The following is a 27,954-nucleotide window of genomic DNA, read 5'->3' as shown; positions in this document are numbered from 1 at the left end:
CAGAGTGAAATCCATGCCCTACTGATCTTAACTTGTACCTGGAAGCCGCTACTGACAACCACGAAAGCGATCTTGTGGTTAATTGCCACAGCTATTGAAGATTCCATGCTTTCCATCTTTAGACAGTTAAAAAAAAGTTTGTGAAATGGCTTCATGATTACTTTAGTACTGCTATTCAAATGAAGCAGAAAAGATGGTTGGAAACAACCTCTGCTGTCAAATACTGATTGTGCATTGTGGACTTTCCTAATAGTTTCCCTTGCTGTTTGAAATGTGCATTTGCAAGGTGCTGAAAGATATAGAAGGTTCATTCATTATTGTATGCTGTTCTGCAGATTTACAAATTTGGGGCTGTTATTAAAATGGAGACTACATTGTACATACTCTATTTCATATCACATGAAGGGGATAAGCAAAAATTTCATTGTGCATTTATGTTTCATCTTTCAACTATTGTATAATTTTCTTGGTAAATGAGGATTTGGGAATTCTTGTTGCTGACTGTTTTGATTGTGTTGTGTTTTGATTTGTATTAGAATGTGCATACTGGGTCATTAAAAAACTGTCAATCCCTTTCTGAACCCAGGTGTTCACCTTAAACACCAAAATACCACCTCAGTGGCTCAACTCATAAGTACCACTATGCATCATAACTCGCTTGCTTAATTATATTAATAATAATTCTGTTTAGAAGAAACAAGTTTTAGAAGGCAGTCTGTCTCAAAAAAATCACTGAAATCTACTGGTTTTAAGTTATCAAAATGTAGTTTCCAGTTTAGAACCAAATAGAATATACATTTTCTGTTTTGTTTCACTATATTAAATATGGAATGGACACAGTAGTTAACAGGTTTTTATCCTTTGCCTCAAGCATGGGTGTCTGAACTATCTCTGTCCTAGAGAGCTCATAGTTTTTTGTTTTTTTCCCTCTCTCCTCTTTCCATTTTTAAAAATAACTAATTGTATTGTGGTAGTGTTCAGTTAGCATCAGGACACTGTTCTAGACACTGTCCAAACATACATGAAATCATGAGTCCTATGCCAAGAACTTAAAGTTGATTTAAGTTTGGCAACTTATTTTCAGTACTTAAGATCAATTGAAATGTTTGTTGATTTTATTTTTTAAATTCCAGTGGCAACTTTTAAAACTTTAAACATAAATGCTCCACTATAGCGTTTGGAATACAAATTTTGCAGCATTGAGACTCTGGAAGAAGTCTCTTTGGACAGTAAAGTTTAGGCTAAGTAAATAATGAGGTGCTTATGTCTATATACAGCTGTAGCCCTGATAACTGTGAGTTTGAATTAGTACTAGAGGAAAGAGGAGCTTGAAAGATCTTGGTGGCTTTCTTTATTGGTCAAAATATTTGTGTATGTATTCATTATGTCTTGGGCTGTTTTTATAACCCTTGATCACTCCCACAGTTTGTAATTAGTCACACAAGAATTGTGTGCTTGAAGCCAAAGTTTTGTTAATATCTCTCCTGAGGGTATGTCTACACTACAAAATTAGGTCAAATTTATAGAAGTCGGTTTTCTAGAAAGCGTTTTTATACAGTCGATTGTGTGTGTCCCCACACAAATGCTCTAAGTGCATGTAGTCAGTGGAGTGTGTCCACAGTACCGAGGCAACAGTCGACTTGCGGAGCGTTGCACTGTGGGTAGCTATCCCACAATTCCCGCAGTCTCTGCCACCCATTTGAATTTTGGGTAGACATCCCAGTGTCTGATGGGGCTAAAACATTGTTGCGGGTGGTTCTGGGTACATATCGTCAGGCCCTCCTTCCCTCCCCCCTTCCGTGAAAGCAAGGGCAGACAATCGTTTTGCGCCTTTTTTCTTGAGTTACCTGTGCAGACGCCATACCACAGCAAGCATGGAGCCCGCTCAGCTAACCGTCACCGTATGTCTCCTGGGTGCTGGCAGACGCGGTACTGCATTGCTACACAGCAGCAGTTAATTGCCTTTTGGCAGCAGACAGTGCAGTATGACTGGTAGCCGTCGTCGACGTAGTCCTGGGTGCTCTTTTAACCGACCTCGATGAGGTCAGGGGCGCCTGGGCAAACATGGGAGTGACTCAGCCAGGTCATTTCCCTTTTAAGTTTCGTCTCATGGCGATTGAGTCCTATCGGCAGTGCACTGTCTTTTAATCAACAGCCAGCAGAAGACGATGGTCAGCAGTCATACTGCACCGTCTTCTGCCGAGCACCCAGGAGATGACTATGATTTCCTCCGTGAAATCAACGGCCTGCTAAACCCAGTTTTGAGTTCTATCCTTGAGGTTTTGAGTTATGTCCTTGAGGGGGCCATTCTGTTTCTCGCAAAGCCACCCCCTTTGTTGATTTTTAATTCCCTGTAAGCCAACCCTGTAAGCCGTGTCATCAGTCGCCCCTCCCTCTGTCAGGGCAACGGCAGACAATCGTTTCGCTCCTTTTTTCTGTGCAGATGCCATACCACGGCAAGCATGGAGCCCACTCAGATCACTTTGGCAATTAGGAGCACATTAAACACCACACGCATTATCCAGCAGTATATGCAGCACCAGAACCTGGCAAAGCGAAACTGGGCGAGGTAGGCTACGTCAGCGTAGTGACGAGAGTGATGAGGACATGGACACAGACTTCTCTCAAAGCACGGGCCCTGGCAATGTGGGCATCATGGTGCTAATGGGGCAGGTTCATGCGGTGGAATGCTGATTCTGGGCCCGGGAAACAAGCACAGACTGGTGGGACCGCATAGTGTTGCAGGTGTGGGACGATTCCCAGTGGCTGCGAAACTTTTGCATGTGTAAGGGCACTTTCATGGATCTTTGTGACTTGCTTTCCTCTGCCCTGAGGCGCAAGAATACCAAGATGAGAGCAGCCCTCACTGTTGAGAAGCGAGTGGCGATAGCCCTGTGGAAGCTTGCAACGCCAGACAGCTACCGGTCAGTTGGGAATCAATTTGGAGTGGGCAAATCTACTGTGGGGGCTGCTGTGATGCAAGTAGTCAACGCAATCAAAGATCTGCTGATATCAAGGGTAGTGACCCTGGGAAATGTGCAGGTCATAGTGATGGCTTTGCTGCAGTGGGATTCCCTAACTGTGGTGGGGCGATAGAGGAAACCCATATCCCTGTCTTGGCACCGGAGCACCAAGCCAGCGAGTACATAAACCACAAGGGGTACTTTTCAATAGTGCTGCAGGCACTGGTGCATCACAAGGGACATTTCACCATCATCAACGTGGGATGGCCAGGAAAGGTACATGACGCTCACATCTTCAGGAACTCTGGTCTGTTTCAAAAGCTGCAGGAAGGGACTTTATTCCCAGACCAGAAAATAACGGTTGGGGATGTTGAAATGCCTATAGTTATCCTTGGGGACCCAGCCTACCCCTTAATGCCATGGCTCATGAAGCCGTACACAGGCAGCCTGGACAGTAGTCAGGAGCTGTTCAACTACAGGCTGAGCAAGTGCAGAATGGTGGTAGAATGTGCATTTGGACGTTTAAAGGCGCACTGGCGCAGTTTACTGACTCGCTTAGACCTCAGCGAAACCAATATTCCCACTGTTATTACTGCTGGCTGTGTGCTCCACAATATCTGTGAGAGTAAGGGGGAGACGTTTATGGCGGGGTGGGAGGTTGAGGCAAATCGCCTGGCTGCTGGTTACGTGCAGCCAGACACCAGGGCAGTTAGAAGAGCACAGGAGGGCGCAGTGCGCATCAGAGAAGCTTTGAAAACCAGTTTCATGACTGGCCAGGCTACAGTATGAAAGTTCTGTTAGTTTCTCCTTGATGAAACCCCCCGCCCCTTGGTTCACTCTACTTCCCTGTAAGCTAACCACTCTCCCCTCCTCCCTTCAATCACCGCTTGCAGAGGCAATAAAGTCATTGTTGCTTCACATTCATGCATTCTTCATTAATTCGTCACACAAATAGGGGGATAGCTACCAAGGTAGCCCAGGAGGGGTGGTGGAGCAGGGAAGGACAAGGCCACACAGCACTTTAAAAGTTTAAAACTTATTGAATGCCAGCCTTCTGTTGCTTGGGCAATCCTCTGGAGTGGAGTGGCTAGGTGGCCGCTGCATTCTTGGGCGTCTGGGTGAGGAGGCTATGGAACTTGGGGAGGAGGGCGGTTGGTTACACAGGGGCTGTAGAGGCGGTCTGTACTCCTGCTGCCTTTCCTGCAGCTCAACCATACGCTGGAGCATATTAGTTTGATCCTCCAGCAGCCTCAGCATTGAATCCTGCCTCCTCTTATCACGCTGCCGCCACATTTCAGTTTCAGCTCTCTCTTCAGCCCACCACTTACTCTCTTCAGCCCGCCACCTCTCCTCCCGGTCATTTTGTGCTTTCCTGCACTCTGACGTTGTCTGCCTCCACACATTCGTCTGTGCTTTGTCAGTGCGGGAGGACAACATGAGTGCATGAGTGCAAGTGCATTTTTTTCGTCTTCTAATCTTCGCTAGCCTCTGGGAAGGAGAAGATCCTGTGATCCTTGAAACACATGCAGCTGGTGGAGGAAAAAAAGGGATAGTGGTATTTAAAAAGACACATTTTATAGAACAGCGGGTACGCTCTTTCATGGTAAGCCTTGCTGTTAACATTACATACATAGCACATGCTTTCATTCCAAGTTCACATTTTGCCTCCCCCCACTGCGTGGCTAGCCCCTCCACCCTCCCCACTCCCCGTGGCTAACAGCGGGGAACATTTCTGTTCAGCTACAGGCAAACAGCCCAGCAGGAATGGGCACCTCTGAATGTCCCCTTAAGAAAAGCACCCTATTTCAACCAGGTGACCATGAATGATATCACTCTCCTGAGGATAACACAAAGAGAGAAAGAACAGATGTTGTTTGAATGCCAGCGAACATACACTGCAATGCTTTGTTCTACAGTGGTTCCCGAGTACGTGCTACTGGCCTGGAGTGGTAAAGTGTCCTACCGTGGTGGATGGAGTAAGGCTGCCCTCCACAGAAACCTTTTGCAAAGGGTTTGGGAGTACATCCAGGAGAGCTGCGAATGCCAGGGCAAATTAGTCATTAAACATTCTTGCTTTTAAACCGTGCATAGTATTTTAAAAGGTACACTCACCAGAGGTCCCTTCTCCACCTGGTGGGTCCGGGAGGCAGCCTTGGGTTGGTTCGGGGGGTACTGGCTCCAGGTCCAGGGTGAGAAACAGTTCCTGGCTGTCGGGAAAACCGGTTTCTCCGCTTGCTTGCTGTGAGCTATCTACAACCTCCTCATCATCATCTTCCTCATCCCCAAAACCTGCTTCCGTGTTGCCTCCATTTCCGTTGAAGGAGTCAAACAACACGGTTGGGGTAGTGGTGGCTGAACCCCCTAAAATGGCATGCAGCTCATCATAGAAGTGGCATGTTTTGGGCTCTGACCTGGAGCAGCCGTTCGCCTCTCTGGTTTTCTGGTAGGCTTGCCTCAGCTCTTTAAGTTTCATGCGGCACTGCTTCGGGCCTCTGTCCTTCATGCCCTGGGAGATTTTGACAAAGGTTTTGGCATTTCGAAAACTGGAACCGAGTTCTGATAGCACGGATTCCTCTCCCCATACAGCGATCAGATCCTGTACCTCCTGTTTGGTCCATGCTGGAGCTCTTTTGCGATTCTGGGACTCCATCATGGTCACCTCTGCTGATGAGCTCTGCATGGTCACCTGCAGCTTGCCACGCTGGCCAAACAGGAAATTGAAATTCAAAAGTTTGCGGCCCTTTTCCTGTCTACCTGGCCAGTGCATCTGAGTTGAGAGTGCTGTCCAGAGTGGTCACAATGGAGCACTCTGGGATAGCTCCCGGCAGCCAATACCGTCTAATTGTGTCCACGGTACCCCCAAATTCGACCCAGCAAGGCCGATTTCAGTGCTAATCCCCTTGTTGGGGGTGGAGTAAAGAAATCAATTTTAAGACAAAAAAATTAAGTAAAAAAAAAGGGCTTCGCCGTGTGGACGGGTGCAGGGTTAAATCTATTTAATGCTGCTAATTCGACCTCAACTCCTAGTGTAGACCAAGGCTTAGAAAAGACTGTGCAACAGACCCCGAAGAGTGCTTTCTCAGTATTCATCCTGTAGCAAGCCATTGGAGTGCATCTACCATCTACCCCACTAGGTAGATACTCACCAGGAGTTTCTCTGCTTTGGTTATCATTTTGGGTTATTCTGCTAACAAAACTTTTTTTTTTTCCAGAGATGTTGATACTTACATAACAGAAAAAATTGGCAAATGTGATTGGAAAATAAAATTCCTTTTTAGTGGAGATTTTTTATATTTGGAAAAACTGTTGCACTGCATGCTTTGAGATAATCAACAGGAAATAGTAGAAACAAATTAAGTGGTGTCTTCTCCATGGTTGCTTTAAATTCAGCTTCAGCAGAATTAAACATTTGATCAAATTAGTCCTCAAATGCCCTAAAAGACTTCTGACCAGATCTGAGGCTACCTCATGGACCATAAAGGTTATGCTGCATATGATGATATATATATTTTTTAAATTCAGGAAATTATTCCTCCTTTGGACATTTATTGTGATTCATATTCCACTTATGGAATGGAAGACATGGGTAATATAGGATACATGTGGAGGGAGAAAACTTTCTTTAGAAGCTAATAGACAAAGAATGTATCTGTTACACCTGCAAATTTTCTGACCATTTGTTAATTCAAATCAAATTTATTTTTGATAATTCTCCTTAAATACCTTGCTGTGTATATACAGAATAATATTAGATAAATGGTATTAAAAATGAATATATCTCACTAGTATTGACACAGCTTTTGGGAGTATTATCCTTCAGAAGAGAGAAAACTTAGCCCAATATTGAGTGGCCTGGTTTTGCTGTGCATTCTTTACGACAGTAATTGCAAGAGGACGTACAGATGTGGTTTGGGAGAAAAAACAGAATAAAGCAAGAAAGGCCATGTTTATTTCTTGTTCATACAGTGGTAACAAACGTTAGCATTTGCCAACAGTTCACCAAATAGTGCTCCCGACAATTACATATTTAAACATATACTTTGAATAGAAGCTATCATCTGTGGTAACAGAAAGGAAGTGGACAACAAATATTGAATTTTAATGATTTCTAATATAAATAATGCCTTTTATCTGATGATCTCTGAGCTTTATCAACTTTAAGATTTGCATCACCCCATAACAGCAATCTCCATTTCAGTATATTCCAATTCCAGAGCAGGAAAAAAAAAAAGTTATTGAGCAAAAATTCAACTTATAAGGATGGAAAATGCTGATTGTTGTTTTATATTGCTTTATAATATTAGAGTACTGTATGTGTGCATGGACAGATTTTACAGCCAGATTGTCCTTGTAAATGGACTGGGTATAAAATTTATTCTTAAAGTTGCCAGACTTGTTCATATTGTTCATAAGAATAAATGATTTTCAGTTTTCTGACAGAATTAACATTGCTATAATATAGTAGCTAGATTAATACATTTGTTGTGAGCCAGTAAATAAACCTGATATTTCAGATGCTTGACTTTCTGTTTTCAAGTTACTTGCTTTTACTGGAGAGATCTCAGTCATTATTAGGATTTCCCTTGCCACCTTTTCTCAGCTTTCCAGAAATTGGAAAAGGGCACAGGTGGCAGGGGGAAGTGAAAATGATCAGTTTTTATAAACTTTAGCTTTCTCCCTTCCCCTCAAAATCACAGCCTTTTGCCTGGTGTCTAGCGGCACACCTGAAGCAGCTGTGATTTTAGGTTCACAAAAATAAATTCTCTAATCTCAGGAGAGAGGTTAAGGTCAGGATTTCTCTATTGTGGTGTCTCCAGCATCTGCCATTCTGGGAAACAGACTCCTAGTTTTCAGTGAACAGAAATTCTACTGCAGAATTCCTTCTTATGATCTCTAGTTGTCTTTTTTTAATAGGAGTCTGAGGATAGCTGTTGGTGAATTCAAAAGTGATGGTACTTAACACTTTGAATATGCAAAGTGCTGAATAAACCTTAATACTCAAAGCGACTTTTGAAGTAAGTATTATCCCTAATTTAAAGCTGGGAAATGGAAGCAGAGGAAAGTGACTTCCCCATGTCCTCACAGTGAGCCAGTAGCAGATCTGGAATTAGAATTCAGGTGTTCCTATTTCTCAACAGCATTCTCATTCCCCTGTTCCATACTGTCTTCCTAAATAATTCTAAATGTCTGTAATTTCATACTGTATTGGTATTTTCTGCTATCTGGTATTGAACCTCTCCTTTTCATTTTGGAAAGAGTAGCAAAGTGCACAGAGTACAACCAAAGAGCCATATATGTAGTACTATCCATTAATTTATCCAGTGCCCAAAGTGTGCCAAGTGCTGAACAAATAACTGTCCCTGCCCCCAAGGAATTAAATTGCATAACACTTTTACTTTCTCCTTATCTGTCTTGTTTAATGGTGTGTGCACTGGTTCTGTATAAATGATAATAATTAGTAGCTAGCTCTTATCACCCACAATGGTAGGAAGCAGTATATTTTTGTGGGGAGTTGGGCAAGATGAGGTGGTTGAAGAAGAGTTTAAAGCAGGAGGGAAGGGAGAGATGGCATTGTTGTGGTAAAGTAATAGGTGAAGAGTGGAAGAAAAGCTCACATGAAGAGGTGTATGGCAAATGCTGCGGTTGGGGTATGGCTGGAATTGAACAAAGTGGTGATATACTGTGCAATTTTCAGTTAAAATTGCTAATATCATATATAAAAGGGTCTGAAGGTAATGAGTCAGCAGAGGCAAGGTGACCTGGAATGGGTTTGTTCATTTAGTGGGGCAGAAGTGGGGGCCTGGAGTGTGCCCAGTGCGCCTCAGCTCCTAATGAAGTCATTACTACTACACCAGACCCTTACGAAAACGCGGGATTAGGGATCCATGCGTGGTACTGCGTTAAAATGAATTACAATTAAAGTAATTAAATTTGGGATCCCTGGCCACGACCACATTATATGTGAATTCACGGTATATAGAAGTGTGTTCTAGCAAGGGTCCAGTGTATTTCTGATTTCCCTCTTAGGAAGCTAAAAGCTACCCACAGTAGATTCCTAGCCTCAGAGAGGAAGGTGGGTATTTTTGTTGGGGCTTGGTACTCTGGAACAAGCCTAATGTAGGCTGGGGAGAGGGGATGCTTCTGCTGGTGCTTGTATGATATTAATATATCTTGTGAAGGACATATAGTATGCTATACATACTAAAGTAGTAAAGCAGGTGCCTAGCTACATCTTGAAGTAATATCTGTATTTATGGTATGGTACAGTAGCTATATTAACTATAGTAAGCTAGTGCCCATTCTTAAGCACAGTTTCACATTAGCAACAGGTTTGCAGACAAATGAAAAATTGTCTGCTCTTCTTGATTAACTCTCTTAATTCAAGCTGAAGACAAATGTATTCAAAGTTGAGACTGCCTTAGTGGTAACTAAAATAACCAAAAATGTTTTTACTGCTTTCTGAAACATGGGATTTCTAAAGTCATGCTTCTAGAGATGAGCCTCCAGCCACGTATACTTTTGGACTTGCGGAAAACAAAGTAAAGAATATGTGCCACGTTAATGGTATTTTTCTGTAATATTTTTGTCTGATTTTTTGCAGTAAACAACGAACTGCATTTGGACAAGACAGGAAGTAGTCTTTTTATGCAGGGGAAGGAAATCTCAAGACTGGGTACTGTTGGTTTGTGACAGATCCTCTGTGTGTAATTGCTGTATAGCTTTTGTATTAACCATCAAAAGTGTCCATAAGGTTCTGGGAGCAGACAGCAGCTGCTAAACATCAATCCACAGGCTAGGTGCTTTCCTATCATGTACAGTAGGAGGCTAGTGTGCTCTACCTCAGCAAGCTCTTTTTTTTTTTTTATCCTGACCCTCTAAATGCAAGGAAGGAAAAAATCAGGAAAGCTTCTGCAACAAAAGCAAATCTAAATACAGCATGGTTCTTTAATTGGCTTACAAACAACATAAAATTGTCTGTAAGCTGTTAGTGCTTTAAAATTGTGCGAGGGAATGTAGGGTTTTTTTAGGCTTGTCTGATTGTGTATTAGACTAGTTATTTCAGTCTTTTAAAACCAGGTTCAGATGTTTGCTGTTCTGCAGAGCATATCATTCGTGTCTCTAAATTCTAATAACTTCCTGGAAGTCAACAGAAAAAGCCAGACTATAGACTTTCATGTGACTCTAAAGTAGTATTTCCTGTGGTGTATTAGGAAGTTGCTTTTCCTCCAGCTGCTTTTAAAAATTTGAAATCTTGGTACACAAAGGCAGTTGTTTTGAGGTGTGTGTTCTGGGACTTGGTTAGACTCATTCTGGTGACTAGCAAACATCTCCAATGAACAGTCTGTTTCTTTCAAGTTCTCAAGGTAAGTGAATTTCTTAGTGTTGCTTGCCTGGTAATTTATAGAGACTCTCTATGCAGCTGATCAATACCTTTACTGCACTGTCCTGTTCCTCTTTTGTTTTGTTTTCCCTTTTGTTTTGCACATGTTAATAACAGCACAATCACAAGATGATAATTTCTGACAGCTTGTCTAGTAAGAAGATGTTAAGAATTATTGCTCTGGATACTAACTTATTGGGAAGAATGGGAAGGAGATTATCTGGCATAATTCTGCACTAATAAGCATCTCTGAAGACGAGAAGTAAATATAGAAACTCTAGTTTTACATGTAGGAATGTACATTTTAAACTGTTTTTAAAGAACTTTAGGCAATCAATAATTGAGATTTGCTTGTGAAATGGTAGAATATTTCTTCACATGGAAGTGAATTTGAGGCCTTTTGAAAGTGTTCAGTATATCTCTAATTTGCATATCATTTTTTCCAGTACAAATGGGTATGCCCTTCCTTAGTGTTTTTCCTTTGGCAAGGAGACTGATATTTGAGAAGAGAAGAATACCAGATTTTAAACATTTGAACATAAATTTTAAACTATATTTTATTTTACAGCTCCTTGTAATTTAATCATGTATCTTTCACTTGTTTATTTGTTACCACTTATACTCAGTACAGGAGAACCTTTGGGCACTAATCCACAAACCCAATAAAGCTCTCAGACACAAACCATTTTTCTCATTCCACTTCTCACAAAGGTATAATAGGTAATTCCAGCCAATGGGAGCTGCATTGCTAGTTCTCTGGGCAGGGCGCAGAGCCACCTGCCGTACCTCTGCCTAGGAGCAGCCAGAACAGGTCACCGCTTACAGGGAGCTGCTGGAGGTGAGCGGCCCCTGGATCAGGCACCCCGCACCTCCTCCTGTGTCACAAGCCCCCTCCCGCACCCAAACTCCCTCCCAGAACCCCAGGCTCAACATCATCTGCTGCGCCCTGACCCCCTGCCTGCCCTGCACGAACCGGACTATAAACCAGCATTTCAATGAAGATCAGAAATACTGATTTATATAGCTTTTGGTTGGTGAAGTGCCGGATAAAACAGCTTTTACTGTAGTATACTACCAAGTATAAATAAATTAGACTAAATGTATACTTGTTATAAAACATTTTCAGACGTACTTTCCTAGATTGTTTTACTTGGGTGATCCATGCATCTTCCAATTATGAGTACAAATTTGTGAGGTTTTATTGTATCTAAGAAGAGACTATTGGGAAGAGAATTTCTTGGTTCTTTTATTTAATCTTATAGCGAAGTAATCATTCTTATATGTGTGACTCAATAGGTGCTATAATAGCTGGTTGATATGAACACTGATTTGTGATTTCATGCCATGATTCTGTTGTATTTGAAAGCTGACTTGTGTGGAAGAAAAGTTTTACTCAAACCCAGATAGCTTCTATTGACCTAGCTACCACCTTTGGGGGAGGTGGATTAACTACAGCAATGGGAGAACCCCTCCCAGGGCAGTAGTTGAGTGTCTGCACTGAAGGGCTACAGCAGCGCAGCTGCAGCAGTGTTTGTAAGTGTAAACATAGTCTGTGACTATGTAGCACTACAGCTATGCCGGTAGACACTTGCTACAGCAACAGAAGGTTCCATCTCTGTCCTTAATCCATTCCCCTTGAGAGGCGATAGCTAGGATGACGGAAAAATTCTTCTTTCAAACATGCGGTGTCTATGCTGTGGATTTGGTTGGCTTAACTGTGTGTCTCGGGGGTGAGAATTTTTCACATCCCAAACCAATGTAGATAGGTTGACCTATGTTTTAGGTATAGACCAGGCCTTACGATCTGTAACTGCAACTACTCCTTTCAAGTCAGTCATCTCTCACTGTTCTCATACTGGCTGTTGTCAGTGCCCCTCTAACTGTGATCATGTACTAAAGAAATTACCCATTTCTGAATATGCCTTCTGTGACATCAGAATTATTTCTCTGAGACACTTGCCAGTGATTTGTTTCCAACTATGATAGACTCCATGACCCAACTGAGGCTGTCATAAATGAAAGATGTTTTAGTCAGTTTAAAAGGTGATGATGTAGTTAATTTACAAATATAAAAATAGGTATAAATCCTTCACATTTTAAGAGGAGAGTTATGGTGTTTTGGGGTATAGTAAATTTGTATTTCATTACTGCTGAATTTTGTTAATATAATCTTAACTGTGATTACCTGTGTTCCAGATACATTTTAGTCATGTTTTTTAAATCTATTATGGTTTTCAAATTATATTCCATTAAATATATATTTACGTTCTTAACTTCAGTTTAGTGACTTTTGTCAGGGAATCGCTTTAATTTGGGGGCCTCTGTTGATTTTTTAATAGGGAAAAAAATCAGTGACTGTTTGATATATATTAATAGCTTTGAAGCTGTGCACTGGCCCATCTTAGGTAGGACTGCCACTAAAACTTTAAACCTTGTTGTATGTAGCCTTTCTTGTGTTCCCTTTATCAAGCCATACCCTCTTGAGGCTAGTTCCAGTGTGAAATAGGAAAAGCAGTGTGAAGGCTGCTCACGTGGAAGGGGTATAAGAGTGACCAGATACTGTGGATTGCTTTCCAAGTAAATCAGGAGGAGGGTTCTCCATGTATCTTCAGAAGTAAGTTCCCCCAACACAAAGCTATTGCAGTTCATGATCCACTTCTGTGGATCTGTGTGGTGAAAGCTATACAATACAGATGATGGTTAGGCTTGATCAGGACCAGCTTTCTTATTGGCCCATGCATTCCCTTTTGGTGCATGCACTTTTTGGCATACAGAATCACATTCTTATTTGGTAGCTTCTGTCAGAGTTTAAAATTTAACACTGACTTACAATCTGATTAAACACTGCTTAACTACTTGGTGCCAGCTGTTCAGGCCACGTTGATTCCTCTGCAACATTTTATAGACTTTCTGTGAATGATCATCTTTCTCCCTTTATTTTTGTGTGTTCCACTTTCAGGTGGAAAAAGCCACAGGTAGATGTTTGTGCCCACTGGAAGATGAACAACTTAAAACATATTGCAAGTTCTTTTCTCATACTACATTATGGCCATTGTACTGCAGAACAGAACAGGACTGGGAGAAAGACATATTCCAAAGTCTCCTTGAAAAGTGTTGTGAATGGGAAAATTTCCACTGTTCTACATGACTGTTACCATGTCATTTCATTTCAGAGCAAGATGTTTTAATGAAACAGCTGGTTCTTGAACACTTTATATGATTTTGTTTAGCTGTGCTGAAGGGATGGAGCACTTACTTTTAGCTTTTGAACTGTGGATCAAAAGAAACTCTCAAATAGTTCGGTGTTGCAAAGGGAACGTGCTATGAATTGAATTAGTTACAGGTCTATAAGTGTATTGAAAGAAGATTAAATTAGTATTTGTGTTTGGTGTTTGTTATTTCTCAGTATATGAACCATTACAGTGTATGTTGATGTTTCACAGCTGGATTACTGAATCCGCCTGTGAATTTTCATGTTCAGTGTTTTGCTGTGGTAGGAACCAGTGTGGTGGGAGAAAAATCATGCTGTTTTTAAACACATTGTTTCAAGGAAACAGGATCTAACTTTCTTGATGAATGCGAGAAATATTTTATCCACATTATTGGAGAGGAACAGAGACATGTGTGAACAGTGATTTCTATGTAGTTGTTTTCTGTGAATTTGTTTTCCATTTTTCAATTTCTTCAGAGTATGGAAATGTAAAGAAAATGAGTATTTGTCCTATAAAAATCTCCTTCTAGTCCTAAACAATGGCATTCTCTTTTCGAATGTTGATCCCATCTTCTAAATATTTGGGGGAGGGACTTAGCTCAGTCAAGGCCAGGCATGGATTTTTCTTTGCTGTGTAGACATACCCTTCGACTGTAATCAAGTCTCCCTTAACCTTCTCTTTGTTAAGAGCCCCTTGAGTCTATCACTGTAAGGCATGGCTTCCAATCCTTTAATCATTCTCCTGGCTCTTCTCTGAATCCTCCCCAGTTAATCAACAGCCTTCTTGCATTGTGGACACCAGAACTGGACACAGTATTCCAGCAGCAGTTGCGCCAGTGCCAAATACACAAGTGAAATAACCTCTCTACTCCTATTCAGGATTTCCCTGTTTATACATCCGAGGATCACATTAGCTCTTTTGTCCATAGCATCACGCTGGGAGTTTACATTCAGTTGATTATCCACCATAATCTTGTTTCATAGTCACTACTTTCCAGGAGAGACACCCTCCCCTCATCCTTTAAGCATGGCCTACGTTCTTTGGTCCTAGATGTATTAAAAGGGCAGAGTTTAAGGTTTTTCTGGCAGAAGGCCACATTATGGCTCCAGTCAGCACTTGGATGCAGTGGACATATTGTCAAGGCTCATGGCCTCAACGATGGTGATGATGAGGGTATATTGGCTGCAGAATTCTGGTATTGCTCCAGATATATAGCAGCTGTAGAGGACTTGCTGTTTGGTGGATGCTCTGTTCTCTGAAAAGGCAGATGAGACTTTACATTCATTTGAGGAGTTCAGGGTCACATTACAGTTCTTAGGGCTTTATACCCCAGTAATTAAAATATGCCATCATTGGAGGCAAAAAAATCAGCAGCAGTCCCTTCAGTATTTCCAACGGTACTTCAGTTAACCTTGTTACTCTACAAGGCAGCAAGACTTCTCCAAAAGAAGGCATAAGTCTTATAGGAGAAGGCCTTCAGAGTCTAGCTTTAATCAGCCAGCTCATCCTTCATAAGCTGCTGGAAAGCAATGAGTTTGACCCTCATCAGCATTCACACCATTTCCCCTCTGTTTGGGGACAAGCTGTCTGACTTCTACAATGTTTGGGGTTTGATATCCTCAGTCAAGTTGTTCTTAAATATTGTGAGATTGAATTAGGCCATACACTCCATATCCCGTCCCTTTTCTGGGGCCCCTCCTCTGAGTCACTGGTTCTTCTGCAGTCCCTCTATAGTTCCTCAAGTAAGCCGTAAGAAGTTCCCCTACAGCACTGGGGAAAGGGATTCTACTCTCAGTACTCCCTGGTCCCCAAGTCCAAGGGCGGGGTCAGACCTATTCTCAGTCTTTGCAGCCTCATCACATACATCAAATAGATGAGATTCTGAACAATCGTCCTAGCTACAATTCTTTCTACCTTAAATCATAATGAAACTGGTGTCTTTAATCTCCAAGGTGCCTGCTTCTATGGGATGATTCTCCCATGCCATGGGAAGTTTGAGACTATTAGTCAGCAATCAGCATTATCATATACAGTTTTCCCCTTCAGTATGTCATTACCCCACATGTCTTTACCAAATGCATGATGGTGGTAGCAGCTTAACTCAGGAGGAAGGGAATTTGTTTTCCAGTACCTAGTGAGGAGCACAGCTAAAAAAACAAGTTCAGTTTTCACATTGCAACCCTTTCATTGTCTAGGGTTGATTTGAAACAATACAAAGACAACACTGATTCCTGTGCAAAAAATCAAGTTCACTGGTGCTCTACTAGACTCTGAGTTCTAGAGCTTCTCTTCCACATGAATGATTCTAGACTATTTGATGCTTGTCTGTACCTTCGGTCTAAATCTTTGACCCTGGTCCAGATACGCCAGAAGTTGCTAGGTCATATGGCTTCATTCATGTATGTGGTCCAGCATGCGACGTGTCTTCGTCCTCTTCCGTCATGATTGAAGTTGGTTTATCACCTGAGTTGCCAGTCAGTAGGCAGTGTTGTTCAAGTGCCACTAGAGATATTTGACTCGCTTCTGCAGTGAGTGGAACAGAACAATGTATGTCAGGATGTTCCAGTTGTTCACTCTCTGCCAACCAGGCGTGTAGTCATTGATGCCTCCACAATAGGTTTGGGAGCACATCAAGGGAGGTTAAAGGTTCAGGGTTTGTCTTTGGAATACAAAGCATCCTTTTGTATCAATCTCCTGGAGCTTAGGCTCAACAGATACTGAAAATGCTCTTTCAGGACTAGATTGAGGGAATGGGTTCATATTCTTGCCAGCAACACCACTGCAATGTATTTTGTGAACATGACAAGCAGAGCTCACTCCAGCAAGCTTTGCCAGGAAGTGATTAGGTTTTGGCACTTTTGCATTAAAGAGGACATCCTGTCCCCAGCCTCTCACTCACTGGGCTCTCAGTTGGCCGATCATCTCAGCAGGCTTTCTCTGAGAACCACCAATGGTCTCTGAAGAATATTATAGTCAGGTCCATCTTCATGGAATGGGGCATCCTGTCAGTTGACCTATTTGCAACACAGGACAACAGGAAATACCATCAATTTTGTTCTCAAGCAGGAATCAGTCCAGGGTCTCTAACTGATGCTTTCCATCTGAACTGGGGAGGGGCCCAGATGTATGCATTCCCATCATTCTCCTCATTCCTCAGATAATCCTCAAGCTGAAGTTGAACCATGCCAAACTAATTCTCATTGCCTTGGCTTGGTCAAGACAGTGTTGGTTCTCCAACCTATTAAGCCATATTTATAATGCTTGACCTCGAAAGTTGATGTTTTTCCACTGATTCTTTATTTAAAAAAGCAGCCTCCAACTTTAACTTGAAGTTTTGATAGAGGCTCATGGATTCAATATATTTCCTTTTTATTTAACTGTTTTAAGAGGTTACAATAAGTTTAAGCCTTAATGTATTTTGTATTAAATTCAGATTTCATCTTAAAAAGGTTTATTTTTTAAAAGAAAAAAATAAATTGGATTTTTTTATTTAATTAATTATAAGGTTTTTTTTAAAATCCGCTTTAAAAAAATCAATTTTTATCCACCCTGGTCTACTAGGTCTACTTATTTGGCTAAGTGGAAGTGTTTTTCAATTTGGGCAACATGGAAGGGACTTAGACCCATGTTGACTCAGGTTCAGGACATCTTGGACTATTTGCTACATTTGAAGTCCTCCGGTCTCGCTTTTAGCTCATTGAGGGTTTACTTGGTGACAATCTTGGCATTCCACCTTCCCAATCCAAGGGAGGTCGGTCTTCCCAGATTCCAGGGTAGCAAGATTTCTGAAAGGTGTTGTCTTTCTGTTTCCAGCAGTAAAGGAGCTGGTCCCATTATGGGACCTCAGTACTGTCCTGGCTGCTTTCCTGGGTTCTCAGTCTGAGACATTAGCAACTTGCTCATTTTCTCTTCTTTCCTAAAAGACACATTTTGATTGCTATAACTTCTGCAAGAGTCAGTGAAATGCATCTTCCAGAGATACTAGTGGAATGGAAAGTGTGTTATGATGAAACTATATCATCTGTTTCCCCCCCAATACAGAACAGAGATTTATTAAACACTTCTGCCTTTTCTGCATTATTATGGGTAATTCTACCATTTTGATAGCTTGACCTTTTTCACTTCCCTGTTAGGGATAAGAGGAGGCATATTGGCAACCTCAGCAACATATCTTTTAGTGAATTTTCAGTTGCTACACTCTCTGAAGTCAACACTTTTAGTCTGTTTTTCTGGTCATTGTTGTTCACATAGGGATTTTTTTTACAAATTGAAGTCAGAAATGTTAAGGACATTTATTGGTTTCATAGAGCACTGGGCTGCCATGTTGCAGATATGGATATAGGAATAACTTTTAGTAATCAGACTTACAGTATCATAAAAAAAAATGCATTTGATCTCCCGGTAAATGGATAAGTAGCTGTATGGTATGTTTGTGCTTCCTACTCATTTCAAGCTTGAACTCTTCAAAGCACTGGGATATGGATTGTAATTTTTAGGAATGGCGCTCAGTTGTAAGGAAAGTATGAAACAGAAAACAATCCTGAAAGCCTTGGCTACAAAAAAATTCAACTTGTAGTGGAAGTGCAACCATATGTTCTGAATGCTAAAGGATATTAGAAATGCAAATTAAAAAAGAACCATAAACATGAGTGTCATACTAGATAATAAAATCGCACTGTTAATCGTGTGCCTCTCTTCTAAACTGATGATTCCTATAGGCCTGGATCTAATTATGAATTCGCATTTTGTACCATCTTGTTTCTCTGTACATAGAAGTATTGCTGGGGAATTCTAATTCTAAAGCACTCTTTTCTTTTAGAGTGGAGGAAAAAAAACCATAATGCCTTAAGAAGCATGTGTCAAACATCATTGGGAATTCATCTATGGCAATATGTGGCCTATATTTTTCTCTTTATAAGACTTTGAAAGGTGGATGTCAGCTGTACCCAACTCTATTACAAATTGCCTTTATATAACACATAGTCAGAAGATGCAAAATGTGACTCAAAATGTCTTTGGAAAGGTACAATGCATTTGTTTTCTGTTGCTTCAGATTTGCTGAGTGTTTTCATGCATCGCTAGTGTTATTGAAAACAAACAGAAATCTTTGGTGCAGCAGTTTCCTTTTGCTTAGCCTAGGTGATTTTTATTGTAACTGGCAGAAGCGTGAAATCATGTCAGAAGGTTTTTCATGTAAACTCTCAGTAATTGTGCTTAGAGATCAGACTTATTATAGGTTTCAGAGTGGTAGCTGTCTTATTCTGTATCAGCAAAAAAAACAAGGAGTACTTGTGGCACCTTAGAGACTAACAAATTTATTTGGGCATAAGCTTTTGTGGGCTAAAACCCACTTCATCCGATGAAATGGTTTTTAGCCCATGAAAGCTCATGCCCAAATAAATTTGTTAGTCTCTAAGGTGCCACAAGTACTCCTTGTTTTTTTAGGCTTATTACAGTTCTTCAGCTAAAATGTTCTGAGTTGATTATTCCCTCTTGGGGAAAAAATATTAGAATAAGTCAGTGCTACATGTGACTTTTATTGGTTAGCTTTGATCAGTGCTGATTTAAACAGATGAAGTACAGTTTAGGCTAAAAGGAAAGTCTGGCAAGATGAAATCCTTCGAGGTTGCATAAATGTCATTTATTGCTTGGATACTGTCTCTCTTTTGAGTACAAAAAGAAATCCTGCACTACCACTATAGAAAACAAAATTGTCAGAAATTATTATGAGAAATCCAAGAGATTTCTACAGTCAATAATAGCTGCTGGCCTTCAGCATTACAATTCAGTGACATTTCTGCATCATGCACAACAGAATTAGTAATTGCTTGTAACTCAGGATAAGAGTAAGAAATTTGTACTGGAAGTATCTGATGACTATACCCTACTGGCAACGAAGAGATGGTGATTTAAATGAAAACTTTAATATTTTACTCCTGAGTCTCATTCTAAAAAAATGGTTTCAGCTTATTGACAGACATTTTTGTGGATAGGTGGCATTTCATTCCATTTTTATAACTGTCAGCTGCTGTCATAACTTGGTTGTTTCAGTATACACATCATGACCTTGACACAAGGCACTGCACTCTGATATCTCTGCCTGGCTAAAAGACAACCTCTATTTTGTTTGGATAGTAGCCTTATGTAAAGGGGGACTACTTTTTAAAAAAAAAAAAATTGCTGCTGTCAGTTGATTCTTTACTTTATATAACAGGAGGTCAGACTAGATATCTGGTGGTCCCTTCTGACCTTAAACTCTCAAGTAATGGTTTTCATTAGGGACTTATACTGAGCTTGGCACCCTATAAAAGTTTGTATTCTTCTTCGAGCTGTGTCCACACAGATTCCACTGCAGATGTGTGCACCCCATGTGTGTAAGCCCAGAGTCTTTTAGTCAGCAGTGTCCGTTGGGGCTGTGAATGCTCCCTCCTGAGAGTATAAAGGGTAGAGCAGCCCCAATTGGTTCCTTTTTACCACCCAATGCAGTGTGACAGACTACAGTATACATCTGCTTCTCTGTAGTTTCCTATATAGTGTTAAGATAGTGTTACTATTTTGAGTAATTATAAATTTTATTTAGTGCCCATTGGCAGTGGCAACAACAAAAAACTAACCCCTGAGTCTGCAAATCCTTTTCAAAGCATGTGTCAAGAGCTTGTGATGCTCATTTTAAAATGTTTCTGATGGAAAAGACTATGAATGATTCTCAAGTCCCTTCTCAAAACCAGTCTTCTGTCTTAAAGCAAGTTTACTCTGGAAGCTACCAGGTCTTCTGGCTCTGAGACCTCACGCGTCTCAAAAATATGCTGACCCTTCTCTTCAGTCATCCTTGAGTTAGTCAGCAATTCCTGCTGCCTGCAGTAGGAAGGAACAGAGATCTTCTGATGGCACTTAGCACTGGTCACCGTCCCAGTTGTGAACATCTGACAACTTGGTGATAAGTGTTTTCCCAAATCAAGTAGTCGAAAAAGAGATGTAAGACTCATCACTCTGTCTCCAAGCCATTTCCCCCCGCCCCAATTTATCATCACAGTGTCTTCAGAAGCTATGGAAGCTTGTTCTGCTGCAGTACCACATAGATGATTTTTGGTGATCAGACCACTTTTTCAATACTGATGACATGAGTACTGCTACAGATACTTTGGTATGGTGTAGTGGTAAGAAGACCTATACTTCTGAGACGACCATATCAATACGGTTGATTTTGGTATTGTCCACTTCAGTAATGAGGTTTCTCTCAACACAGGAGAGCATCTGTGGACATGATGATCATTTTCAAACCAGAGTCTGCTCTCTTGAATGTTTCTCAAATATCTACAGGTTCCAAGTTTCTTTTGTTAAGAAAATTGCTCTGCATGCATCATCTGTGATACCAATGTCTGTTTTTCAGAGACTTAGAATCTGGCTCTCCTCAGTCTGTTGCATCCCTGAGTTAGTTGCACCACCATTGTAGGAGTTCTACTTTTCTGCATATTCATCGGCTCATGACAGTAGAAGCCATTATCCTAGTCTAGTTCCTAAGAAGGAGCCTTTCTGGTGATAGGTCCCATACTTCTGAAAGGTTTCAGGCCCTTTGGTTTCTACCAAAGGCTTTGCTATTCCTGAAATATTCTATAAAAGGCTTTGCTATTCCTGAAATATTGGCTATTGTAGTACCCTTATCATTTTCCTGCTTCTTATTCCTCTAGGTCCACAGGTAGGAATAGATCTCATCCTCCTAAGGAACTATCTGAAACAATGCAATCATCTTACCAGTGTCTGATCCAGGAGAATTCTAGCATGAGTCTCATACTGAAGAGAAAGATGTTGATAGAGGAATATGAGGATCAATGCATACCCTTGGCTATTTCTTCTTTATCCATGTGAAGCTGTAAAACCATCTGCTCCTTCCACAATTAATTTTAAGGGCTTTCAGTATCTCTCAAAATTACGGTGGAGACCTCAGAGATACCCCTCCAAGTCATTCAGGCAAGGTCTCAAACTATTCGACATTCTGGATCCAGGGTGCCAAGGCCACTTGGCCATATCAGTCATTGAGGGTATCGTCAATTCATCTTAAGATTTGTGGCAAACCTCTGTACCTATTGCAGCCACAACTAAAAAAGCGGACTGTAATTACTAAGTTCACCCTAAGGAGTTAAAATATTTCTTTTCGGCCCTGTTACTGGGTCTTTAGTAGTAGCAGCTGCCCATGAAAAATCTTAAGTAGGCTAGTCCTCCCGAGTAGACCCCCCAAAGGGGCACCAAGGAAGAAAAGTATATTCTTCAGCTAGTCTGTGAATTCAGATAGTTAATTATAAGGCTTTTCTGGATAAGTACAATTTCCCCAATGTGATGAGATATCACAGCTCCCTCAGGGACCCTTCTCACAATAGTCTGCTGCAGGTGGAAATAGATTTTCTTCTTCAGTAGGGTGTGATTGAGATGGTACCTCCAGAATTGTGTGGCAAGGAGTTCTATTCCCACTACTTCCTCATTAAAAAAAAATAAAGGAGGTCAGCATCCTATATTGGCCCTCAGACATAATCAACAAATTCCGCATGAAGTGGTTTGCAACTCTTGACTTGCAGGACCCTTACTTCCATGTGGCAATCCGTCCAGCTCACAGGAAGTTTTTTACATTTCATGATCAGTGAACATCCTTACTAATTCAGAGTCCTACCTTTCAGTCTCAACAGCCATGAGGGTATTTACCAAATGCCTTTCAGTGGTGGTTGCTCACCTGAGAAGACAAGGTCTTCATGTAAATCCCTGTCTCAATGACTGCTTGATTTGGGAAAACACTTATCACCAAGTTGTCAGATGTTCACACACACATTCAATTTTTGTCCTGCCTGAGTCTCAAGATAAATCAAGAAAAATTTACTCACCCCCTACTGAACTGATAATTTATAAGCGCAAGATAGGACTCTTTATTGGCAAAAGCATATCTTCCTCTGGAGAAGTTTTTCATGATGACTCATCATCACTTCTAACCTCTGCTACCAACCAAAACTTCAATGAAAATCCGCCCTAGCTTTCTGGATCATATGACAGCTTGTACTTGCATAACTGCATACACAACAGCATCTGTGTCCTCTCGACAATGATTGTTTGGTTTATCAACCAGTCAGACAAAGCATGGATTCCCTGATCTCCTAAGGGTGCTGACATCTCTGTGTTGGTGGACAAACCCCTTTCAGGTCTGTCAGTGTTCTTTTACCCACCACCACTACCCAGAAGGACTCTTGTAACAGACAAATCCAAGTAAGGCTCTGGTGCTCATTTAGAAAATGTCCGGATTCAGGGCCTTGCTTATACATAGATATGTTTGAACTGAGAGCTGTTTGTTGAGTCTGCAAGGCATTCCATCCTTGCTTTGGGACACCAATACCCAGATTTTAATAATAATACAGTGGTGATGCACTATATAAACTGAGGGGGGTGCAAGATCTTCCCCCTTATGTCAAGAAGCAATTTGTGGGAATTGTGTATTCTTCATTCAACTTAATAGCCCAGAACAATTTGGCAGATCACCTAAATAGAAAGGGTTCCATCACCCATGCGTGAGAACTGAAGGACTCTGTTTTAGATCAAGTTTTCTGGAATGGGGGTTACCTTTAAGATATCTGCTTGCCAGTGATCTGAACAAGAGGTTCCCTGTATTTTGCTACCAAGGAGGAGTGAGTCTGGGCTCTCTGGCAGCTACATTTCTGGTTTCAGTGGGAAAAGGTGCTGCTTACATACTTTTCCCCCTCACTCCAGTAATTCTCAGAGTCCTCAAGAAGACATGTCAGGACAAGGCTCGGGTAGTGATGGGGCATCACTTTTGGTTCTCCAACCTGATGCACTTTTCAGTCTGCACGTCTTCCACTTCCAAACATCATTTCACAGAACCAAGGTGCAGTGTTACAGCCAGACCCAGCGTACCTATATCTGATGGCAGGGAGATTAGTTCTTAAATTCTGTTCATGGAAGCTTTATGGTAGCAGTCGTATTACCCAGGGTTATCTGAACCCAAAGATGTGGTAACTAATCTGTTTTCACAGCAGTGTCAGGAAGTAAATCAGTGGGGGACACAGCACCTCCATCTGTTAAATGATTGGAACACACAAGTGCTTCCACTCAAAAATCCTTGTTTTATTGAGGACAAAGCATGCATCAAAAATGGCAATAGTCTAGAACACCTCAGAGATAGTTACCAACTATCTGAGCTGGGGGTGTGGGGGGTTCAGGAGTCAGGGCAGAGGGCTGGGGGTATGGGCTGGGGTCATGGGGGTGCTCCTAGCCCCCTGCCCTGAGCGGCCTCACAGCAGGAAGCTAGAGGGGATATACCCTGATTCCACCCCCCTCCCCAAGGTCCCCAGAGCAGAGAGCGTGCTGCGGTTCCGCTTTTCCCTCTCCCCCTCCATAGCAAGGGCTATCAGCTGATTGGCTGCAGGGAGGGAGAGAAGGAGGGCCAGGAATCTAGCACACTGGGGGAAGAGGCGGGGGGAGGGGGAAGCTTGCCTGTCCTGCAAGGAGAGAGTGGTGGGCAGGGGGGGAAGAGCGGGCCAGGCCGGGCAGGAATTTTAACAGCACGCTGCTGTCTGCCGGGGTCTGGCAGACAGCAGCGTGCCATTAAAAATTGGCTCGCGTGCCATAGGTTGCCGACCCCTGCTCTGCAAGATAGACATATAAGGCTAAATGGACTTTTGTGATCTACTCAGAGGCATATTCAACTCTCAGAGCCTTCTATTTGCTTCTCTATGTTATTTGCCTCTAAAACATTCAGGACTTTCAGTCAGTTCTACTAAGGTACATTTGACCGCTGTTTCTGCCTACCGCCTGCTAGCTGAGGGTCATTCATCCCTCCCCCCCATCCGACAGTAGATCTCGCTGTCACCAGTTGGCTTAATCTACAACAGACCTTTCTCACCACACTACTTCAATTTCCAAGCAGTCATTTTTGACTGCTCATTTGAGGATAGCACACTGACCATTATCTCCTCCCTTTCGAAGATACCTATCACTCTTTTGCTGTGCTTGGAAAAAATAAAATCACATCAGATAAGTGGGCATTCAGCACAATAATGACGGAATACGTTACCAGTTTACTTCCCTTCCTTTTCCAAATCCACCTTCCCCGTCCCCTTCCAGAGACCCATCTCACAAGACTGTATTGCTTCAAAAAGTATACTCTCTCCCCTGTAATGGGGAACAATAGAAGAGGTTCTTTATCAACACAGAGGGGGGTGGGGAAGGTTTACTTCCTGGTCCTAAAGAAATCATGTAGATGTCCAATTTTAGATCTAAGAAAGTTGAATGATTTCATCAAGAGAATCAAGTTCAAGATGTTCATCTTTGCTTCTGTTATCCCTTCCTTGGAGATTGGAGGTAGGTATGCTGCCCTCAATTTGCTCATGTATTTCAATGTGGCTGTACATTCAGACCACAGGAAGTACCTTTGTTTCATGGGAGGCAACATGCATTATGACTACACAGTTTTTCCCTTTAGGCTGTCGTCAGCCCCAAGGGTTTTTCATCAAGTGCATGGTGGTGGTAACCTGTGGTCCCTGTAAGCTATGCGCTTGGGCGGCCACGCAGGAGAGATTCGAGCACGCCCAGCCGGCAGTGCGTGTTCAGGTGCTCCTTCCCACATGTTGCTCCGTCCTGCAGCTGCTTCCGGAAACCAGGACCCTCCTGCTGGCTGTGCAGAGCAGGGAGGGAGGAGGGTGCTGATGTCAGGGTGTCCTCGTCCCCCCACCCCTGTGCCCCATCTCCACAGAGCAGGGCAGAGGGGACAGCCTGGCTCAGGAGGACTCAGAGCTGCTGAGGTCTGACTGGTGTGTGGCTGAATGCCTTTCTTTTCTCACTGTTTCTCAGATTTCCCCAGCAACCAGCTCACACAGTCAGTCCCTCCCCCCCCCCCCCGCCCATGTACCCCATCTCTGCAAAGTGGGGAAGGGGAGACAATAGGCCTCAGAACAGAGCAGGAGTGCTTTCAGTGAGTGTCTGGAAGAGAGTGTATGGCTTTCCCCAGCAGCCAGCGTGCGCACACACTGTCCGTGTCTCTCTCTCTCACACAGCTAAATTCCCTCTAAACTGTGTGGCCGTGTATTAAGCCCCATGTAGGGGCTCAGGGCTGTGGCGGGGAGAGGCGCCCCTCCCCTGGTCCCAACACGGACCTGTCCCGGATTTGTCACGCCTGGGGGAGAGGAACCCCTCCCTCGGCCTAGCCCAGCCCCACTGAAGTTGTCGGGGAGAGGCGCCTCTCTCCTGGTCCCAGGCTGCTGTGGTGAGGGGGCTGGGGGGAGTCCTTTCTCCCCACTCCAGAGCCTGCACCCCAAACCTCTCATCCCCAGCCCCACTCCAGAGCCTTCACCCCCTGATGGAGCCCTCAGCCCCTGCACCCAACCCTCATCACTAACCCTGAGACCCCTCCCACACCTTGAACCCCTCATCCGTAACACCTGGAGTGCAATTTATATATACTATCATGCAAAGGAATAAAACCTGTTACTTACCTATACAGTAATGGTGGTTCTTTGAGATTTTGTGCACATACGCATTCCATTACTCTTCCACCTCCCCACTACTTCAGACATTAGATAGTGATGCAAAGGAATGGAGAGGGAAATGGCAGACACATCCCTTTTATGCCCTCAAACAGTTGCACGAGGAGAGCATGGGCACATGTGCTGCCTAATGATAGTGCTGACAAGTGTCTCATTCATATGCATTGGGTGCACTACACCTGCAATGGAATATATATGTTCACAACACACCTTGAAGAACAACGGTTACTATACAGTCAAGTAACATGTTTTTTTTTTCTCAAGATGCCTTTGTCCACATGGATCCTATGACCTGTTCTCAGTACAAAGTTCTTTACCTGGATATCTGTATTTGTGAAGGATCTGAGTGGCAGTTGCTGCTGCTCTGCCCATTGGATGGGATTTGAGGGCATTCAGGCTGAATGCACAGTCCCAATAGACACTGCTGGCTCAAAGATTCTGGGTCTGTGTGTGGGGCACACACACCTACGGTGTAGACCAAGGCATCTCAAACACCTCCAGTTACTTTAAGATAAGTATCCTCTAAGATGGTTGCCAGAAGATTGGGAAACACAAAGGAGGGAATATGCAGGATTCTGTAGGGGAGAAATTTTTGTTGATTTACTATTTCCATCATAGAAGGAAATGCATCTTTAGAAGGCTTTTAGTAAGTGAACCAGAGCTCTGGTTTTGTAGCTTTAAATATTAAAGTTGCTGATTATAGCTACCCTGAAACAGTCAACTGATTATATATTAGAAAAGTCCGCATCCGTCTCCTGACATTTTCTCCAATAAGATGTGTAAGATCCCTGAATTCTCTTGTGGTGCTTCTCACAGTCATTAGTATCAGTTAATCACCTTGATCCAGATGTTTGCATTTTCAGTTACTAAATGTATTGCTAACACTCTAGAACAGTGAATGCTGATACCAAGGGGTATGATATAGTATTACACTGTGTATGTTGTAGTGGTCTCTATAATTACCATTAAAATGGCTAGAGCACCCTCAAAGAAGTTATAAACTCTGCCTAAAATAGCTGAAGTCCTCACTAAAGTCCTAATATTGATGGGCATAGGTAAATAATCCTAAAGAATGGAAAAATTTAGCACTTTCAATGTGCTTGTCATGCTGTCTGGACTGGCTCATGACTGTGAGTGCCTACCTCAGGGCAAGCTGTCAAAAACAGCAGACACCCCAAACTGGCGGTATGTTCTATAATTAGATTTCACCAATCCAGTATAGAGTCACAGACAGTTCCCTTAGGCTCTCCAGTCTATCTTGCCACCCAGACAAGCTGGTCTTAGTGATAAATGGTCATGCAATATTCAGGTTGCACCAAAAATAACAAAATATTCAGGTTGTTCCCAGTCCCAAGAGACCAGTCACTTGCCCCAGATCAATTTGTATCTTACATCTCACACCAAAGACAATGCGTGTAGCCAATCCTGTAATAAACTAAATAAAAGTTTATTAATTAGGAATAAGAAGTGAGAGAGTTATTTACAGGTTAACGCCAGCAAGATGACAGAGATGTAGTAATGTGTTGTTTGAAAATGTCTTTCATGGCAGACCCAGGGGTAACCCCTGGGGAACTCTGCCTTAGTTTAGTGTCTCTGGCCCTGTGAGTTCAAACAGCAAAGAGATGAAAATTTTTCTTGTGACCCTATTTTATCTGTTTTATTTAGCCGTCCAGTACATGAGCTCCCTTGCATGTTGATAGGGCCATTCACCAATCCTTTGTATTGTGATGTTCCTTAACAGGCCGTTTAATCTTCATAGGCCTCCTGAATGGGGAGGAGGGACAATTTTCATGCCTGAGTTCACAGGTTCAGAGCAAACTTTTCAAAGTTATAAAGCAAAATTTTAATATTTCTTTATAGCA

General features: G+C 42.3%; 1 protein-coding gene across 6 annotated transcripts in view; it reads left to right on the top strand.

Annotated features, from left to right (window-relative positions):
- Positions 1-27,954, top strand: part of DTNBP1 (dystrobrevin binding protein 1) — a 182,551-nt gene that overhangs the window by 136,394 nt on the left and 18,203 nt on the right. For 5 of the 6 annotated variants that reach the window (XM_073331954.1, XM_073331955.1, XM_073331953.1 and 2 more), the window contains one exon: positions 9,565-9,636. The exons of the other annotated variant lie outside the window; for it this stretch is intronic. In XM_073331954.1, coding sequence (XP_073188055.1) covers positions 9,565-9,636 — 72 coding nt within the window. The remainder of the gene's footprint in view (positions 1-9,564; positions 9,637-27,954) is intronic. 6 annotated transcript variants of the gene reach the window in all.

The sequence above is a fragment of the Lepidochelys kempii genome, chromosome 2 (genome assembly GCF_965140265.1).
Source record: "Lepidochelys kempii isolate rLepKem1 chromosome 2, rLepKem1.hap2, whole genome shotgun sequence".
NCBI lineage: Eukaryota > Metazoa > Chordata > Testudines > Cheloniidae > Lepidochelys > Lepidochelys kempii.
The sequence above is the reverse complement of the archived record's forward strand: the minus strand, read 5'-3'. Positions and strand labels throughout refer to the sequence as shown.